General features: G+C 36.1%; 1 protein-coding gene across 1 annotated transcript in view; it reads left to right on the forward strand.

Moving 5' to 3' along the window:
* Nucleotides 1-22,210, forward strand: part of LOC113047539 (uncharacterized) — a 402,993-nt gene that overhangs the window by 372,819 nt on the left and 7,964 nt on the right. The window contains 7 exon segments of the mRNA XM_026208903.1: nucleotides 7,759-7,932; nucleotides 8,319-8,492; nucleotides 8,939-9,112; nucleotides 9,519-9,692; nucleotides 10,107-10,280; nucleotides 10,644-10,817; nucleotides 11,201-11,374. Coding sequence (XP_026064688.1) covers nucleotides 7,759-7,932; nucleotides 8,319-8,492; nucleotides 8,939-9,112; nucleotides 9,519-9,692; nucleotides 10,107-10,280; nucleotides 10,644-10,817; nucleotides 11,201-11,374 — 1,218 coding nt within the window.

Consider the following 22,210-nt stretch of genomic DNA (forward strand, 5'->3'; position numbering starts at 1 on the left):
AGTTAAATGTATTTACTTCAGCATGTCAAAATCCATTATGTTCTCTGTTTTCTACATACAGACCTGAAATCATGTTTCACATCAAGGAAGAAAAGATTTACTCAGCTTGTGAAATGAGTGTGTGTGATGAGAGAGACCAGGAGGCTCCAGTTGACGCTCAGAGAACAGTGTCTCCAGGATTCAGCTGTGTGTCTATGAAGAGTAACAACTCCACGAAAATGATCCCTCCTGATCTCAGTGATGCTGACGCTCCGAGAACATCGTCTTCAGGATTCAGCTCTGTGTCTATGAAGAGTAACAACTCCACGAAAATGATCCCTCCTGATCTCAGTGATGCTGACGCTCCGAGAACATCGTCTTCAGGATTCAGCTGCGTGTCTATGAAGAGTAACAACTCCATGAAAATGATCCCTCCTGATCTCAGTGATGCTGACGCTCCGAGAACATCGTCTTCAGGATTCAGCTGCGTGTCTATGAAGAGTAACAACTCCATGAAAATGATCCCTCCTGATCTCAGTGATGCTGACGCTCCGAGAACATCGTCTTCAGGATTCAGCTGCGTGTCTATGAAGAGTAACAACTCCACGAAAATGATCCCTCCTGATCTCAGTGATGCTGACGCTCCGAGAGCAGGGTCTTCAGGATTCAGCTCTGTGTCTATGAAGAGTAACAACATGATTATTCCTGCTGTTCTCAGTGATGGACCTGCTGTGACCTCTGACCCTGTGTGAGTATTATTCACTGCTGCAATGTGAAATTATAACATGAATCATTCATGAAAGAAACATTCTCTGAAATGCAGAAATTAGTGAATCACTGTAAAAAAGAGAGAAATATTAAGGTATATAAAAATGTTTATCCACTAACAAATGTTCTTAACTATCTTCCCAGTAATGTGGTTTAAAGGTCAGAGTGAGGTGACTTTAGTAACTGTAGAAGTTGTATCAAAATGTAGCTGTTTGAAAAGCTCCACAGACATGGGTTAGTGTTTGTAGAACAAGTTGACATGTAGTTGTAAAGTTACTTTGTAAAATAAAATGTCTAAATTTGGACTATCAATATAAATTGTTTCTGGCCACTAAGCTCAGAATCCCTTAGAATCCCTTTAAACATATACATTAAATTCATAAACTTTCATTTTATAAGGGGTCAGAATAATTCTGAGCTAATAGATCTCACAAGCTTGCTACACTGAGATAGAAATATGGCTTTAATGTATCAGGAGTCCTGACAGATGCTCAGGAAAAGAGATTTTAAGGTATAATAGCAGGTAAGAGGGACTTTTGTGGTCATGATAGCTTCATTTTGTAAGGTACAATCACCAGTATCTCAGTACAACTTAATAACAATACCACCAATGTTTTAATGTCAGCCTTATCATCAGTGGCTGACTTCAGCTTTTGTATCACAAGTAAGAATATTTACTTTGTGCATCATACTGTCATTTAGTAAAAAATGTGGCACTACCATCTTGTGCTTGCTACAATCTGATATACCATTCCACACAAAATGGGACCATAATAATGCTAAAGAATTTTAATTTATATATTAGGGGTCTCCCTGACTAAGGATATAAATTGTTGAATGAGAATTTTCTAATCTTCCCGATATTCGACTGATAGTCAAATCATATGTTTGGGGGCGGGGCAAAATACATTCTTTCTGACATTTCTTTGTTAGATGTCTGTTTACACAGGAATTATTTCACATATGTCACAATTAATATTTTTTCTCTACTTTATTTGTAACGCCAATAAAGAGTTAATCTCTCATGTATGAAAAGATTAAATGTGTGAGACACCAACTCCTCATTTTCTATCTCTTTCATTTCATGGATTTAACGAGTTATCTGAGTCAAAGTCACTCTAATCCTCTATTGCGCATGCGGTGTGTGTGTGTGTGTGTGTGAGTGTGTGTGTGTGTGTGTGAAACGCGGTGCTGAAGTGAAATACCCGGCAGTTTGATAACTGAATTATAATAGGCCGCCTAATAAAAATAAAAAATTACTATTATTATTATAATCTAATACATTAATAGGAGAATGAGCCTAATATCTTCTCGACTATCGACAGAGAAATCTGCTTATGTCGATATCTCTGACTATGGTTGATACTATCGTCTATCGGCACAACCCTAATATGATTCAAACACTGCTCTAAAAGCAGTGTTGATCAATGTTAATTTACTTGAGCAGATAGATGATCTTCAGAGAAAAGTCTAAAATGTATTTTTCTTTTTCTGTCTTTTTCTCAGTCTAATCTAATGTTTCTCAGTCTAATCTGCTAATGAATAGCAACCCACACTTGTTCAGTAAGAGTTCAGTGCCCTTGCACCCTGTTAAGTAAGTATGATCATAAAGCTGATAATGTCACTATTAGTGAACGGAAAAAGAGGTGAATGAAAAGATTGAGGAAAGGATCTGTGATTTTGATTATAATTCAGAATGTTAAATGAGTTGGTTGTGAACAGGTGGTGCTTTATTGCTGTCAGTGACACATTCAGGATGGATATTATTTACATGTGATGTGTTCATGTGTTTTGACCACCTCCATGTGTGGTTTCAGTGATCTCATAGCAAAATGTTTTAAATTGCTTTTCCACCTGTTTTTAGCACTGACCCCTTGTGATTGGATCACCAAAATGGCCCTTAATACCAGTTAGAAATGTAATTCAACTTTAATTGTATAGTGCTTTTTCATTACATTTTTGTTCTAAAGAAGCTAGATTAAGCCTTGTCTGTGAAACCGGGGGAATGAGTTAGAAATAGTGTTGTGGGAAACTAGTGTTGTGGTTTCTGCTCTGCATACATGCAGCTTCTGTGCTCCTTTCACTCTTGTTACACCTCGAGTGTTGTATGCTTCTGTGATATTTCTTTATTAGATGTCTGTTTACACAGGAATTATTTCACATATGTCACATGGGTTAGATGTTTTAATGTCACATTGACAGAATCCTTTAAATATACAGGTTGTTTGTTTTGGTGTGTTTACAGTGATTGGAGAGCTGACCAGATCAGACATGTGTCCTCACAAACCGGCATATCCTCCTGCTATCAGAACCACTTCAGTCATCATGACACAGAAACAGACGTGCTGCTCCATCCTCACCAACCACTTCTTAATGATCTGCAGAGAGTCAAAGACCTGCACAAAACCAGCATGAAGAGCAAGTATGAGAGCTTATTTGAGGGAGTTAAACTACAAGAGAATCAAACCCTCCTGAACAGGATTTACACACAGCTGTACATCATACAGGGAGAGAGTGAAGGAGTGAATGAAGAACATGAAGTGCTACAGATGGAGAAAAGTTACAGGACACTCCAAGACACTCCAATCAACTGCAATGACATCTTTAATCCTTTACCAGAACCAGGAGATGAGGAGAAGAGAAGAGAGAAGAAAGACACAATAAAGACTGTTCTTACTAAAGGCATCGCTGGAATTGGAAAAACCGTCTCTGTGCAGAAATTCATTCTGGACTGGGCCGAGGGAAAAGCCAATCAGGATGTAGATTTCATGTTTGTTCTTACATTTAGAGAAATTAACTTGATAAAAGATCATCAGTACAGTCTTCACAGACTTCTGCTTGACTTTCATCCTGAACTTCAGTATCTGGACTCAAAGATTTATGATGAATGTAAAGTTGTGTTCATCTTTGATGGTCTGGATGAAAGCAGAATTTCACTGATGTTTTCAGACAGTCAGAAAGTTTCTGATGTGACTGAGATTTCATCAGTGGGTCTGTTGATGTCAAACCTCCTGAGAGGAGATCTGCTTCCTTCTGCTCTCATCTGGATCACCACCAGACCAGCAGCAGCCAATCAGATCCCCTCCAACTACATCAACTGTGTGACAGAGATTCAGGGATTCAATGATCCTCAGAAGGAGGAATATTTCAGGAAGAGAATCAGTGACGAGCATCAAGCCAGCAGAATCATCTCACACATCAGAAGAGCAAGAAGCCTCCACATCATGTGTCACATACCCGTCTTCTGCTGGATCTCAGCCATTGTGCTTCAAAACATCCTGAAACAAGATCTCAATGCAGAAATCCCTCAAACTCTGACTGAAATGTACATCTACTTCCTGCTCATTCAAACAAAGATGAGGAACCAGAAGTATGAAGAGAGACATCCAGAGAAACTCCTGCAGTCCAACAGAGACGTGATTGTGAAACTTGCTGAACTGGCTTTCAATCAGCTGATGAAGGGCAATGTGATGTTTTATGAGGAGGACCTGAGAGAGAGCGGCATAGACGTCACTGACGCCTCAGTGTATTCTGGGATCTGCACTGAGATCTTTAGAGAGGAATCTGTGATTTATCAGAGGAAGGTTTACAGTTTTGTACATCTGAGCTTTCAGGAGTTTTTTGCAGCACTGTATGTGTTTTACTGCTATTTACACAAAAACAGTGAGGTTCTGAAAATGTTCCTGAAGGTTTCTCTGGATGTGTTTCTGGAGGGAGCAACGAATAAAGCCTTGGAGAGTAAAAATGGACACCTGGACCTTTTCCTCCGATTTCTTCATGGCGTCTCACTTAAGGTTTACAGCTTTGTTCATCTGAGCTTTCAACAGTTTTTTCCAGCACTGTATGCGTTTTACCGCTATTTACACAAAAACAGTGAGGTTCTGAAAATGTTTCTGACAGGAAAGTCCAGAACTCAGTGTGAGGATGTTTCTCTGGATGTGTTTCTGGAGGGAGCAATGAATAAAGCCTTGGAGAGTACAAATGGACACCTGGATCTTTTCCTTCGATTTCTTCATGGCATCTCACTGGAGTCCAATCAGAGACTCTTACAGGATGTGCTGATACACACAGAGAACAACCCAGAGAGCATCAAGAAAATAATCCAAAACCTCAAACAAGGTCAAAAAGACAATGTCAGTCCAGAAAGATGGATGAATCTGTTACACTGCTTGACTGAGATGAAAGATAATTCTCTTGTTGAAGAAGTGCAGGTGCTTTTAAAGTCTGAAGCAAAAAGTAAAAGTCTTACTCTTGCACAATGTTCAACTTTGGCAAACATGATCCTGATGTCAGAGGAGGTGCTGGATGAGTTAGACCTTAAAAAGTACAATATCAAATCAAAAGAGGGTCGATGGAGACTGCTACCTGCTGTGAGAAACTGCAGAAAAGCTCTGTGAGTGTTAAAATCTAATAATAATATGAATATAACTATAGTAGAGCTGTAATCGGGCCTTAAAAGTTAGGCCCGACAGGACCCGAGCCCAACAAGTAAATTTTGACTGACACCTTTTTAAAAGCCCAAACCCATTTACAGCCCGACATTATTCAAATGTACGTACGCACACTGCTCTTTTGCCTTTTGTCAAGAATGAGCCATTTATACATGTTTTAATATAATTTATACATGACTAACGTAATAGACCACTTGGAAGTTTGAACAAAGAAATGAAATAAGTCCTCTGTAACATCGTAACATCTCAGCACTCTAAATAGCCCTAGGTATAGGCTCATTTAGCACATAAATAGGCCAACGCACCAATAAAAATCAAGTATTTCTTAACAAATTAAATTAAGATAAATTCTAAATTAAGATGGGTATTTGGCAATAACGAATTTAATTAAGATAAAGGCTCTGCCGGATTTGCTTCGCCATAGCAGCTGACATTTAATAAAAAAAATAATGCCAACACTAGCCTATATAGCCTATTCTGTCTACATTATGCATTTAAGACTCAATTAATATTTAGTTATCATTTGAAAAACCTTTACTCACCAAGATTAGTCTAGGCCTACATGTTTTTGTGGAGGGAAATGATTGAATCCACTGTAGATGTCTTCAACGCGTTCCTGCGCTCACTGATGGTGCGTCCAGCAATATAACCCACTGGCTCATTGTTCTCATTATAAACATGGTCAAGCCTTTTCCACTCCTCAGACTCTGCTTTAGTTGCTGGTGCGACCAAAACGTGATCGCCAGAGGGAAGCCTCCATTTCAAATACTCATCATACGTTTTTGCATCTTTCTTCTGCTGATCACATGACCGCTCATTTACCGAGCAAGCCCGAGCCTGAGTAGAATGATATAAATTAAGCCCGAACCCGTTGGGTTCGATCAGGTCCCATCGTGTTCGGGCAAAGATCTTAAGCTCTAAATTATAGTGGACTATGTAAAAAACACTTATTGATGAAATGATAATATTCAACTAATAAGGCTTTTTCCACAATTAAGTTATGTATAAATATATAAATGTATGTAATGTTAATAAAATATTACTTTTAAGCAGGGCTGGTAAGCGATTAATTTTATCTAATTACATGATGTGGTGATTAATTAATGTAATTGATCATAAATTATTCGCACATCAAATTTGGCTGAGAAATTACTCCCAAAAGATAAAGTCATTGTTGTGTAAAGCATCAAACAGAAATTACAAAAAGTAGCAATATTTTGTTTGATAAAATGTATTACATATACTCTTTTGAACCATGAGGGTGAGTAATTGACCCAATTGTAAATTTTGGGTGGGGGAACTATACCTTTATTCATTTTATTATTATTACTATGGAAAATGAAATTATTTATTTAATAAAATGATACTCTAAATAATAAACTAAAACTGTCAGTAGGTGGTGGTAAATGTCTTAATGACCAAGTAATTTATTCATTCGTTTGATTTGTTCAAATGGCTGATTCATTCAGGAGTGAAGTAAATTTTTCTTTATGAATGGTCCATTAAATCATATAGGCTTATTCAACTTGAAGTGGATCATCACCATCCGACCGATCGGTGTGGATAACAAGGTACCGCAAGAGCTATAGAGAGCAGACAGCTCCTTATGCTTTTGAATCACTCTCGCAGACTCTCTCTGTACAGCGCCGCTTCAAATCCAACACACTTATGGCCAATGGTTCAACACACCAAATGGTTCACCCATTTAGTTCAAAACGTTCACTAAAGCCCTATTCACACGGGATTAGTATTACCTTGTGACCTCCAGTCATTTGTAATTATTGCGGAGGTTGTCTGTGATTTTAATTCCGTGCGAATCGGCCATGTCTGTAATTTGTAAAGTAAAAATTCCCCCGCAAATGACCTACCATATTTCACCGAACACCAAGGTTATCCTTTGATAATATTAGTCCAGTGTGAATCGGCATCTCTGTGATTTGGCCAGTATTTGGCAGGTCGTATATCATTTTTCAAGGTTTTTGTTTCTTGTGCGCCTTTTTATCCATCTTTCGAGAAGAAAGGAACTGTGTTGGAGTGTTGTGATAGTATTTTGGGTGCTGTCATATCGCTACACTACAATTTGCAGAAAGTGAAAGCTGAAAAGGTTTTGAGGTTAATGTATTACAAATAAATCGAGCATAAAGCTTGAGATATTATTTTAACCTGGCAAAATGTAAATGACACAGCGCACAAGACTATATTAATTTCTTTTTTTTTTAAATCCATCTAACCGGACTATATAACGGGACTCTGAAAGCCTTGACATCCGGGAGATAAGTCAGTAAATTCGAGTAAAATCAAAGGCTTAGCTTATCCCGTGCGAATCCACCACACGAAATTCAGATGTAGGGGGGTAATTTCAAAATCATACAAGGTCCCAAGATAATACTGATCCCATGCGAATAGGGCTTAAGAAATTAAATGTCGCTGTGTGTTGCTCGGAGACAGAGACGAACAGTTTCACTATGTCTTTATATGTTCATTGGCAAAATTGTATACCGTTTAATTTTGTATGTATACAGTGTGTATGTAATAGATTGATTCTCATGATCCTGTTCAGATTGGCAGACTGTCATCTCTCTGATCAGCACTGTGAAATCATAACTTCAGCTCTACAGTCATCAAACTCTTCTCTGAGAGAGCTGGACCTGAGTAACAATGACCTGCAAGATTCAGGACTGAAGCAGCTCTGTGCTGGACTGAAGAGTCCAAACTGTCAACTCAACAAACTGAGGTTTGACTTTCACAATGATTAATTAATATGTTAGTAATAATGTGTGAGTAAATACTATATATATTATACTTATAGATTCATGTTTTTTTTTTCGTCCTACACTTCTATAACTGCAATTTCACCTGTAATTAGTAACTCTGATCGTGAATGCTTCATTATCTATACATGTATTGAGTGAAAACATAAAGATAATGTAGCCATTATCAATGATCCATCATTAGTTAATCCATATTTGATGTTTTCATTAACCTTATAAAAAAATAACTGTGAAAAATCACAATGGGATGTGGACCCTTTACTCTTAAAAACATGAGACAATGTATACAGTTTAATTTTGTATGTATACAGTGTGTATGTAATGGATTAATTCTCATGATCCTGTTCAGATTGGCAGGCTGTCATCTCTCTGATCCGCACTGTGAAATCATGGCTTCAGCTCTACAGTCATCAAACTCTTCTCTGAGAGACCTGGACCTGAGTCACAATGACCTGCAAGATTCAGGAGTGAAGCAGCTCTGTGCTGGACTGAAGAGCCCAAACTGTCAACTCAACAAACTGAGGTTTGACTTTCACAATGATCAATAAATATGTTCGTAATAATGTGTGAGTAAATACGATATATATATATATATATATATATATATATATATATATATATATATATATATATATATATATATATATATATATATTATTTTCAGATTCGTTTTGGTTTTATACTGCACTTTTATAAGTGCACTTTCAACTGTATTAAGTAACTCTGACCATGAATGCTTTATCTATACAGTTATTGAATGAAAACATAATGATAATTTAGCCATTATCAATGATCCATCATTAGTAAATCCATATTTGATGTCATTAACTTTATACAAGATAACTGTGAACATCACAATGGGATGCGGACACTTTCCTCTTAAAAACATGAGACAATGTACAGTATACTTTTTAATTTTGTATGCATACAGTGTGTATGTAATGGATTGATTTTCATGATCCTGTTCAGATTGGCAGGCTGTCATCTCTCTGATCAGCTCTGTGAAATCATGGCTTCAGCTCTACAGTCATCAAACTCTTCTCTGAGAGAGCTGGACCTGAGTAACAATGACCTGCAAGATTCAGGACTGAAGCAGCTCTGTGCTGGACTGAAGAGCCCAAACTGTCAACTCAACATACTGAGGTTTGACTTTCACAATGATCAATAAATATGTTCGTAATAATGTGTGAGTAAATACAACAATATATATATATATATATATATATATATATATATATATATATATATATATATATTAGTAATTTTAGATTCATGTTTTTTTAGTCCTGCACTTTTATAAGTGCACTTTCACCTGTAATTAGTAACTCTGATCTTGAATGCTTTATCTATAGAGTTATTGTATGTAGCCATTATCAATGATCCATCATTAGTAAATCCATATTTGATGTCATTAACTTTATACAAGATAACTGTGAACATCACAATGGGATGCGGACACTTTCCTCTTAAAAACATGAGACAATGTACAGTTTAATTTTGTATGCATACAGTGTGTATGTAATGGATTAATTTTCATGATCCTGTTTAGATTGGCAGGCTGTCATCTCTCTGATCCTCACTGTGCAATAATGGCTTCAGCTCAACAGTCATCAAACTCTTCTCTGAGAGAGCTGGACCTGAGTCACAATGACCTGCAAGATTCAGGAGTGAAGCAGCTCTGTGCTGGACTGAAGAGCCCAAACTGTCAACTCAACATACTGAGGTTTGACTTTCACAATGATCAATAAATATGTTCGTAATAATGTGTGAGTAAATACAAATATATATATATATATATATATATATATATATATATATATATATATATATATATATATTAGTAATTTTAGATTAATGTTTTTTTAGTCCTGCACTTTTATAAGTGCACTTTCACCTGTAATTAGTAACTCTGATCTTGAATGCTTTATCTATACAGTTATTGAATGTAGCCATTATCAATGATCCATCATTAGTTAATCCATATTTGATGTTGTCATTAACTTTATACAAGATAACTGTGAACATCACAATGGGATGCAGACACTTCTCAAAAACATGAGACTATGTAATGTATACAGTTTAATTTTGTATGTATACAGTTTGTATGTAATGGATTGATTTTCATGATCCTGTTCAGATTGGCAGACTGTCATCTCTCTGATCAGCTCTGTGAAATCATGGCTTCAGCTCTACAGTCATCAAACTCTTCTCTGAGAGAGCTGGACCTGAGTCACAATGACCTGCAAGATTCAGGACTGAAGCAGCTCTGTGCTGGACTGAAGAGCCCAAACTGTCAACTCAACAAACTGAGGTTTGACTTTCACAATCATTAATTAATATGTTAGTAATAATGTGTGATCTTTCAGATTAGTTTTGGTTTTATCCTGCACTTTTATAAGTGCATTTTCAACTGTAATAAGTAACTCTGACCATGAATGCTTTATCTATACAGTTATTGAATGAAAACATAATGATAATTTAGCCATTATCAATGATCCATCATTAGTAAATCCATATTTGATGTCATTAACTGTTTACAAGAAAACTGTGAACATCACAATGGGATGCGGACACTTTCCTCTTAAAAACATGAGACAATGTACAGTATACTTTTTAATGTTGTATGTATACAGTGTGTAATGTGTAATGGATTGATTTTCATGATCCTGCTCAGATTGGCAGACTGTCATCTCTCTGATCAGCACTGTGAAATCATGGCTTCAGCTCTACAGTCATCAAACTCTTCTCTGAGAGAGTTGGACCTGAGTAACAATGACCTGCAAGATTCAGGACTGAAGCAGCTCTGTGCTGGACTGAAGAGCCCAAACTGTCAACTCAACAAACTGAGGTTTGACTTTCACAATCATTAATTAATATGTTAGTAATAATGTGTGAGTAAATACGATATATATACTTTCAGATTCGTTTTGGTTTTATCCTGCACTTTTATAAGTGCACTTTCAACTGTAATAAGTAACTCTGACCATGAATGCTTTATCTATACAGTTATTGAATGAAAACATAATGATAATTTAGCCATTATCAATGATCAATCATTAGTAAATCCATATTTGATGTTGTCATTAACGTTATACAATATAACTGTGAACATCACAATGGGATGCGGACACTTTCCTCTTAAAAACATGAGACAATGTACAGTATACTTTTTAATTTTGTATGTATACAGTGTGTAATGTGTAATGGATTGATTTTCATGAACATGTTCAGATTGGCAGGCTGTCATCTCTCTGATCAGCTCTGTGAAATCATGGCTTCAGCTCTACAGTCATCAAACTCTTCTCTGAGAGAGCTGGACCTGAGTCACAATGACCTGCAAGATTCAGGACTGAAGCAGCTCTGTGCTGGACTGAAGAGTCCAAACTGTCAACTCAACATACTGAGGTACTTAAATCTTCTGTGTGCAACGCTGTACTACACAGGCATTAGTAATCAAACACAGAGATCATCGTAACAGACAAAACTAATAGAGTGCAAATCGCCTACTCCAGTGGTTCCCAAACTGAGGGATAGTGTACAGTCAGCAGATTATTTTGCAAAAAAACCTCTGCAGGGTGAAAGACTACACTGCATAACTATCCCACTTATCATGCGGCCACTTGCCTGTTAAGTAAATAAAAAAAATAATAACTGTTACTATATTATATTAAAACTATATTAATTTGACATAATTTAATTACCTCAACATGAATCGCTGTACCCGCTTGTGCTCAATATTGTCCGTCTGCAATACCGGAGGCCGCAATTTCAGGGAAACAGTTGAAGGACCACATTTCTAGGACCCTAGTTTCTTGTGACAGCGCCACCGACCGAGTCGGAGAACCGCAATCCCAGGAATGCATTTCCAGGACCCTAGATTTGGAGGACCGAAAAAGTGCCACCAACACCTAGTTTTAACTACTTTTAGAGGTTTTTAAAGGTTTATTTCACAAAATACTTCTTTCTTTACTGTAATTAAATCTGGTTCCAAAGAATGTTGAGTAATTATTTGGTCCTAGTATGATAATATGATAACTCAAGTAAAATAAACACTGACTCCTAAGAGAGAGGACGAGAGAAATGAATTAAATAAGAAACATTTAGTTGAACATGTTCTACTCTCTAATTTTAAATATTTAAAAGATCTTAGTGACCACAGAGCGCACACACATATAAAATACAAAAATAATGATATAAACATTCAATGATATAAATACTGTTATTGCATACTGTTCCAAGATTTGGAAAATGTTTATTTTTATGTTGTGGGAACAAAGGTTCTTGAAAGAAATGTCAATAAAGCGCATCTGAACTGAGAAAAAAATAATAGAGATGCAAGAAATCTGAATATAAATAATTTATTGACATGACTTTTCCTGACCTTTAAATATTTAAAGCACACATTGTGATGTATGCAGCAGCACTACCTACATCCTGGATTCTCTCCCCTCTTTTCTCAATTGTTTTTCTATCACTCTATTAAATTCTTCAACTTCACTGAAACAGTAAATGGAGAACATAATCACTGCTTGGTTAACAGTAATATTGTTAACGCTCAAAGGATAGATTGGACATTGTGTAAAAACAAAGGCCACTTTACCATAAGCATTAAAATCCCAGTCATTTCCACAGATCTTGCGTGACAAGCCCTATAATCAACAAAAGGTAATATTAGTGATACATGAAACATCAGCTGCTGTCCTCTTTATCACATGTCTAGCATATGAAATACAGATTACTGACAATCATATTTCATTGAAATATTTAATTATGCCATTTATTATTCACCACGATATCATGCCCAGTCTTCTCAGTCCAGCTACCAGGAACAATTTTCTGAGCAAGATCTCTACAGAATAAAAAAATAATATATATATATATATATATATATATATATATATATATACAAATAATTTAAAACCGATAGATAAGACAACCAGTGAGACATTAGGCTGTACAGGCTATAGGAATGTAGCCACAACATGACACAATCTAACACCTGGTATTTTAACAGTCAATTATTATGATGGCTTCTCTGTAATGTTCAGTGTTGGGCAAGTTACTTTTAAAAAGTAATTAGTTACAGTTACTAGTTACTTCTTCCAAAAAGTAACTAAATTAGTAACTCAGTTACAAATTTTTAAAGTAACTAGTTACTTAAGAAAGTAACTATTGCGTTACTTTCAAGTAAAATTAAATTTTAAATGCTCAAACGTGACCCCACCTCTATCCCCCCTCTTTAAAGGAACTTAAAATACATGTGCATGTTCAATTTTTTATGATAAATCTGAATATTTTAATGAAATGGACACTTAATACAATACATTATTAACAGAAACATGAAACATTGTACACACATCTAAAAAAAAAAGTTGCTGTGGGACAAAGTGAGACTAGCCTCCAATCAAATGGCATGTATGTAGATATTATGTTTATATAGTGGATCAATGCAAATAACACGATAGATTTTTGGGAACTTTTGATATTTCCTTTTATTGTTTCTTTAATTTCTTGCAGGAAAAAGTAATGTATATACTTCTATTTAGAGAAGGCTACTTTTGGATTATTTGGGCTCGTCGCCATACCTGTCTCTCGTTGACTGACTGGCTTGTGTTGTTCGTTGTGTGTCCTGTCCTGTCCGATGATGGGTCGTTCGCGAATGAGCGTTAGTGATGATGGATCGACTCGTTCGCGAATGAGCTTTTGATGAGTCGTTCGCGATTCGCGAATGAGCCGACTCTAAGAGCCGGCTTTTTTAGTTGAACTTCGGGAGCTGGCTCGCATATCTGAAGAGCCAACTCTATTTTTTCAAATTTAGCCTATAGAAATTAAATAATTATGTAATAAAAATTGAAATATTATAGTCAAAGTCATTTAAAGAGCCGTTTGTGAGCCAAAGAGCCGGCTCTTTTCAGTGAGCTGAGTCAAAAGAGCCGAATTCCCATCACTACTATGCGTGCTTTCGAAAACCCGCCCAACTCTACCTCTGATTGGCTTACAATGAAATTTTACTCTACCTCAGCCAATCGTCAGCATTTATGCGCTTGTCTCGTGCTCTGCCCACTAACCAAGGAAGAACAGTAAAAAAAAGTATTTGCCTCTCGCTCAGAGATCTAGTTGGTCTGATGAAAAAAAAAACAGCTTCATCATCAGTTATAGTAACGCGCCGCATTTTTTGGCAGTAACGGTAACGGCGTTATTAAGATGAGAAGAGTAATCAATTAGATTACTCGTTACTGGAAAAAGTAATGCCGTTAGTAACGCCGTTATTTATAACGCCGTTATTCCCATCACTGGTAATGTTTGACTATTAAAATGTAAATTAAATTAAATTAAAATTTATGCATTTAGCAGACACTTTAAAGCAACTTATAGTGCATTCAGGCTAACATTTTTACCTAACATGTGTTCCCTGGGAATAGAACTCACAACCTTGCACTGCTAACACAAAGCGTCACCACTTGAGCCACAGGAACACTGTCTCAATATGTCTCAATCGATAATATAAAACCATGTCAAAAAAAGAGACGTACTCATAACATGTATTGTGGGGTCATGTTAAACAGGCTGACTGTGAGCACATGACAGTTAAAACATTTAGATTAGTTTAACATTACATAACATAACAACATAAGGTTGTGCTTGTATCAATAACAGACCAGTAGATGGCACAATTGAATCAGTTATATTGAGTTAAATAACTCACAAAGGACACAAAGGACCATTTCAAATATTCATAAGAGAATCATGAAAAAAATTGTTTGCTCAAAAATATCAAGCAGAACAACCGTTTACAACATTAATAATAATCAGAAATTATTACTGAGCAGCAAATCAGGATATTAGAATGATTTCTGAAGATCACGTTACATTGAAGACTGGAAGAATGATGCTGATAATTCAGCTTTGGTCACACGAATACAGTAGCATATATGTTAAAACATTCAACTTAATTATTTAAACTAACAATATTTCACAATATTCCAATGTTTACTATATTTTTTAATAAATAAATGTAGCCTTGGTGAGCATAAGGGACTTTCCAAAAAAATAAAAAATACATTTAGTTCCTAAAGGCTTACCTCATGTTTGACTTTTGCACTTTTTGAGAAAAACAATAGCACAATAAAAAAAATACTATGTCCAAATCCCTCACTTGTTCTGTCTAGTTATATAAGGATAAAATATTTGTAGTGTAATTTTCTATCTTATATTGCAATATAATATGGATATCGCCTGGACAGTGTATATGAATTTTAGCTCGTATAGCCCACCCCTAGGGCTGGGCAATATAATTATCCTCAATAAAAACGATATGAAGAGTTCAATAAATGTAAAATATAATGTTTATACGCCAAAAGCGGAATGCGCTACACGTTCCGTTTATCTGCTCTCTGTTCAAACTGCTGATCACAGTTCAAACTGTTGCATGGCACGAGCTCACTAAAGCAGATGTTTGTTTACTCGGCCACGTGAGCATTAAGTATTAATACTGAATGTTTTTAGGCTACTGTTTTTCATACAAATAGGCTTCCTAAAAACCATAGTTATATTTTTACCATGGTATTGAGGGACTATATGTGTGGTTTTAGTTGTGTTTATCATGATTTAAATGTATGCTACTATGGGAGAACAAGGCTTAAACTCTGCACCCTCATGTGGGTCCAGTATTGCATCATCATAATTATTTAAAAAAATCTATAAGTTGTGGAGCACAAAACTAGACATATATGGTATCTTTTAAAAGCTTAGAACCTCAGCTTTCGTAACAACCCTAAACTAAATCACTTTTGCATTTATGACACATGAAAGAACATGATAAGGTCTGAATTCAATTTTTACAGATGTTACTGTTTTTGACAATGAACAAAAAAAATACCTCTGTATCCTAAATGAAGCTACTATCAAATGTGCATTTCTAAGAGACAAAAAATTATATTATTATTAATATTATCAAGCAACCCAAACCTGATTCTTGATTTAGATTTTTATTTTGTTAAGGAAAATTAATGTTCTGGTTTCTACGACTTTCACTTTGGAGCAAAAATCTTGCTTTAAACTTGAAAGACATTTATTGTGATAATTATCGATATAGACTGATATGAAAAAAAATCATAATATGTATAATATAAATGAATATAAAAATATAGCCCAGACCTACTTAAGGTGGAGGTTTCAGTTGTGTTAGTCTGTTAGAATGTCAGTCTAATGTTCTATTAACTTCTATGTATTGACAAAAGATGCAAAGACCAAGGAACTTGATCGGTAAATGAGGCTGTCACTCAATTAATCAATCAATAAAATGTAATTATAGAGCACATATAAAGAGTTCTGTACAACAAATAAAAAACAACAATGAATTAAAAGGGAACAAGATAAAATAAACAAGGGGTGCCCCTGTATCTGGGACGAAGGGCACTTTATTCCAATCTGTAGACAGGGCAAACTGCACAATGGGGGGAAAGGGGAAATTGGAAACTGTGATTTATATGCTTTGTATAGGGATGCATTGAAAATTTGTCAACCAAAATTATTCGGTAGAAAAAACAAATAATACTGTATGTACCGAACAGTGACTAATGTGATCAAATAGAGGCACGCACTTAGTGCAGCAAACATGTCGGCAGTTCCTTAGTGCTTAATTTAGATTTTTTTCTCAGATACAATTTTTTTTTGTGTAGCTCTTCACATTTATTTTAACCCAAGTCAGATTTCCAGTGTGAACAGATCATGGTTCTGAACTGACCTGTATGCGCAAAAGAACGATACAAACTGCATTTCTAGATTTTCACAGCAAATTCGTCCCAATTGTTTCTCAAAACTAGTCCAAAACTAGCCCAATCATGTCCAGGGGGTAAATATTGTGTTAGTGGGGTCATGTCAACCCACAAAATTGAAAAAGTAGCCGACTTCCGGTGGAAAAATGTGGGTTTGGCAACACTTTCTCTGCGTTCCGTTAAATGGAAGTAAACACGGAGGATATAAAGTAAGCGAATATGCATTTATTTATAGTGATCTGCTGCAGAAGCCAGCTGAATAATGCACAGGCATTAGGAAAAGAATAAAGACAAGGATGTGATAAAAAGAAATCAACGTTTTTAAACTTTTATGATACGAGCCCTCATGTTTTGCTTGTAGAGTTGTATCTATACTTATGAGTTCTGACACGACACTTCCACTGATTACCTTTCGCTACTGTCTTGATAACTTTGGGTATGTAAAATATTTTAAGTGTCTCCCGTCAGCAAGGAACTATGACAAATGTTGATCAAGTGATGTAAAAGCCACATGAGCAGGCAGAAGAACACGAACAGGATCTGTGACAGTAGAATTACAGTAAAATAATAATTTATAATCATAAGAGGGAGGTGAGCCACTGGCTCAACTTACCCCAGGACCTTCGGCTCAAATTACTCTTCTCCTATCATTTTATAACAAACTTGTCTCATCCAGCAGTTTAGAGGTAAAATCATGCTAACAGTGTTAGCCTCATGTTATGACTTCCTAAAGCACAAACACACGTATGATTTTATATATATATATTATTTTTTCAGATTTTTCTGTAAATGTTTAGACACGAGAAGTATGAGTCATTAAACATACAAAAAGCAAAAAATAAATAAATATAGTTACCAAGTATTCCATGTATTCCATTGGCATCTATCACAGGGCCAGTAAAATATATAAAATATATAACTCTTCATATAACTCTTCATATATTTGTGGTCATATCACCAAAAGGTTTCTAGAAACAAGGGGTGGATCAACTTCCCCACAGGCTCAAATTGGCCCGCTTTCCCTTTATAGCCTATATACATCGGCATGCGAAGGTTTGAGAATTCCTTGCAGAATCTATGTAAATGTGAATAATTTTATCAAAATAAAAGAAATCATACAAAATGCATTTTATTTTTTATTCAGTACTCTCCAGAGTAAGATATTTTACATACTGTATAGTCCAAAGTTTGGAAACCCTTGATTCTTAAAGGGATACTACACCCCAAAATGAAAATGGTCATTAATCACTTACCCTCATGTCGTTCCAAACCCGTAAAAGCTTTGTTCGTCTTCGGAACACTTTGGATGTAGAAACAGCACATTCTTGTGGCACAGATGATACAGAAGCACATACGCCAGCATACGGTGATATTTTTGGACCTTTTATGGACCTTGACACTGTTATTTACTTGGCAGTCTATGGGACAGTCACAGGCCTCCCGGTTTTCATCCAAAATATCTTAAATTGTGTTCCGAATATGAATTGAGCTTTTATGGGTTTGAAACGACATGAGGGTAAGTGATTAAAGGGGGGGGTGAAATGCTATTTCATGCATACTGAGTTTTTTACACTGTTAAAGAGTTGGATTCCCATGCTAAACATGGACAAAGTTTCAAAAATTAAGTTGTATGTTTGAAGGAGTATTTTTGTTCCAAAAATACTCCTTCCGGTTTGTCACAAGTTTCGGAAAGTTTTTTTCGAGTATGGGTCTGTGTGACGTTAGATGGAGCGGAATTTCCTTATGTGGGCCCTAAGGGCACTTCTCCCGGAAGAGCGCGCGCTCCCGTAGAGCAGAGCAGAGCAGAGCACAGACATTCACTGATCAGAGCGAGAGGGAAATGTCACAAAAGAAGTGTGTTTTTGGTTGCGAGGGCAAGACAACCCTGCACAGATTACCAAAAAAAAAAAAACATTAAGGGACCAGTGGACAGAGATTATTTTTAAAGAGCATCGACGGAGTTGTGCAAGTGTTTTTGTTTGTTCCCTGCATTTCGAAGATGCTTGTTTTACGAACAAGGCCCAGTTTGACGCCGGATTTGCATATCGTTTATTTCTTATCCCCTTTACGTGCAAACATCGCTGACGGCCCCAGTTTATTATTGTTTCACTTTCACAGCACATTAAACATCACTGTCTTACTTCATCTGGACAAACTATGCATCAATTGAAAGTTTAAAGACTCTAGCTTCGATATTTGACCAATATTTTGATAAAACATTGTTGCAGTGACAGATATTTAGTGATTTATGTCAGGAGTGCAAAATAATAAATCCGTATTATGCCACATTTTGAATAGAAATTCACCACTCAGTCATATTCAGTCACGTCAAAAGCGGTTTATTTGTGTTCACATAGACTCACTGAACAGCGTCAATAAAGATTTATAGACCAAAGATGCATATCTGCGGAGATATATGGATATATTTACTGATGTTTACTTCATATTTCTTCAGACAGAATCGTCATTTCTATTCATTTTCCACGGATTTACGCGATCATATGATAAACAGCCTCTCCCAGCGATCTGTGTATGTGTTTGCTGTGCCGGCAGCTCGTGCTGTGTGGCTCAGACTCTGATTGGGCCTTCCCAAAAGTCAATCTGAGAGTGTAATATCTGGACACCGCCCCATCGTGTCACATGCTTCCTGCACACTTCCTGGTAGTTATCTGGCCAAAACAACACTGAAACACCTCTGTACACACAAAATATCCGAACAATAAACCCGCGATTACGATAGTAAAGCTTGGTATGAGAATTTCTTGAGATCTGGGGCGTTTTTATAAAAAAAATCGAAAATGTACATCGGAAATGCTAACTTGTGCAGCGATGAAAAAGGCTACAAATAACATATTTTTACAACAGTAAACGACCAAATTCCACCCCTGATCGCTAAAGGAAGTTATTATAAACACTCGATCGGGGTTTAAAGTGAGTTTTTTAGTAAAAGTGTACTAATAATTTCATAAATTGTCAGATGTAGCTTGATGCTAACGTTAGCACCAATGCTACCAATAGCAGGTGCTTTTCTTCTTCATAATGCATTTTTGTCTCAATAATTCACGTAAGGTCGTAAGAAAATGTTTTGTTGTATTTTTATAGTAAGACTTTTGATAAATAAGGGCTAAATGCAAACAGAGACTGAAGTGAGATTGCTGCTTTGTGTCTTTGTAAAGCCTGAAAAACGACAATCAAGGCTAATAAAGGTGGAATAAAAACAAAAGAATAATGATAAAAGAATAATGCGGATAATGTGTCATACCTGGCGGAGGTGTGAAAGACTCGTTTGGTGAGAACAATGGAATAACAGATAGGGATTAATCGGGCAGTTTTCACAGCCAAACATGCAAAATGACAATGCAATATGTAAAATGGCAATGCATTTCTGTATTTACATTTACATTTTCCAATACATTTGTGCAATGTTTGGTGCAAAATGAAAATGAAAATTAAATTACATAATTTTCATTTGCCATTTACTACACCAGTTTTAAAATGTAAAATGAATATTAATTTTAACGCTTTATAAGTTGCAAAATGAAAATGAAAATGTATTACAGAAATGATTAGATATGTCTAACATGTTAAAGCAAAAACTGTGGCAAAATGATCATTTAAATGCTATTTTTCTTAATTGCATTAACACTCACAGTCAAGACACTTACGATTGCATTTTCATTAGGTGTCCCGCAATGAATGTAGCAAAACTCAATGTGCACATTGAAAATGCATTCCGAGCCGATCACGTGTCCCCGCCCTCGCGCCACGTCAATCATTGTGTGAACAAGGCGGGGCTTACAGACGGTCAGAGACTCAAGTCTCAAGAAGAGGATTCAATCAAGTGAGACAACATGGACAAGACAGTTGGTCCGTGTATGTTTTGATCATTTCGGTTTATGGCTTCAATATTTCATTCGGACTTGTGGGCGGAGCGGAAATGCTGCTTTCATCTGATTGGTCGAATCGGATCGGTTTTCATCTGACAGCCTTCAGCTCGGTGTTGTCATTCTTTCAGGCAAAATAAGAGTCAGTGCGAGTGAAGCACTGAAATGTCTGAAACTACGCTCACTGTTAATTAGCATAATATTTGAATCAGATGTAGCTGGGCACATAATTCGTGCTGCTGAGACCTGCAAATTATTTCTAGGTTGTAGTATTGTATGAATATTGTCCCACTGATAAATACAGTGCAAATAGTTCTGTCCCTTTGGATAACAGTGAAGTTGAAATTAAAATCAATAATAGACTGAACAGTTCCATGTCTGTAACATTTACCACTCTCATCTTTTAAGTCATAAGGCACTAGGTATGTGTGTGTGTGTGACATTAATAAATAATTGTAAAAATGAATATAGTTACATTTCTAAATAAAAATAGTAAAATTAGCTCTATGCTGCTCAGTGCTCCTGTAGCCTACCCCAGAGCGCCCTCTCGCGGCTGTAGACGGTAATGTTTTCTCTTGGTCTTGAATAAATGTGACATATAGTCCAGTGTGACTTATATATGTTTTTTTCCTCGTCATGACGTATTTTTGGACTGATGCAACTTATACCGAAAAATACAGTTAACATTATTATTATTATTTATTATGAGAGTAATTGACACAGACTAGAACTTTAATGTTTCACCCAATTCAGCTCATATCTTTAGACTCGTCCGACTCGTGTTGCTTGTATAACTGGCCAGACTTACCTTCCCAAAAAATCCTATTTAATTTTATTTCATAAATTTAACTATATTTATTTCCACTTTACTGTTATCCAAAGGGACAGAACTATTTGCACTGTTTTTATCAGTGGGACAATATTCATACAATACTACAACCTAGAAATAATTTGCAGGTCTCAGCAGCACGAATTATGTGCCCAGCTATATCTGATTAAAATATTATGCTAATTAAAAGTGAGTGTAGTTTCAGACATTTCAGCTGAAGGCTGTCAGATGAAAACCGATCCGATTCGACCAATCAGATGAAAGCAGCGTTTCAGCTCCGCCCACAAGTCCGAATGAAATATTGAAGCCATAAACCGAAATGATCAAAACATACACGGACCAACTGTCTTGTCCATGTTGTCTCACTTGATTTCTATCCTCTTCTTGAGACTTGAGTCTCTGACCGTCTGTAAGCCCCGCCTTGTTCACACAATGATTGACGTGGCGCGAGGGCGGGGACACGTGATCGGCTCGGAATGCATTTTCAATGTGCACATTGAGTTTTGCTACATTCATTGCGGGACACCGAATGAAAATGCAATCGTAAGTGTCTTGACTGTGAGTGTTAATGCAATTAAGAAAAATAGCATTTAAATGATCATTTTGCCACAGTTTTTGCTTTAACATGTTAGACATATCTAATCATTTCTGTAATACATTTTCATTTTCATTTTGCAACTTATAAAGCGTTAAAATTAATATTCATTTTACATTTTAAAACTGGTGTAGTAAATGGCAAATGAAAATTATG

The sequence above is a fragment of the Carassius auratus genome, chromosome 28, assembly GCF_003368295.1.
Source record: "Carassius auratus strain Wakin chromosome 28, ASM336829v1, whole genome shotgun sequence".
Taxonomy (NCBI): domain Eukaryota; kingdom Metazoa; phylum Chordata; class Actinopteri; order Cypriniformes; family Cyprinidae; genus Carassius; species Carassius auratus.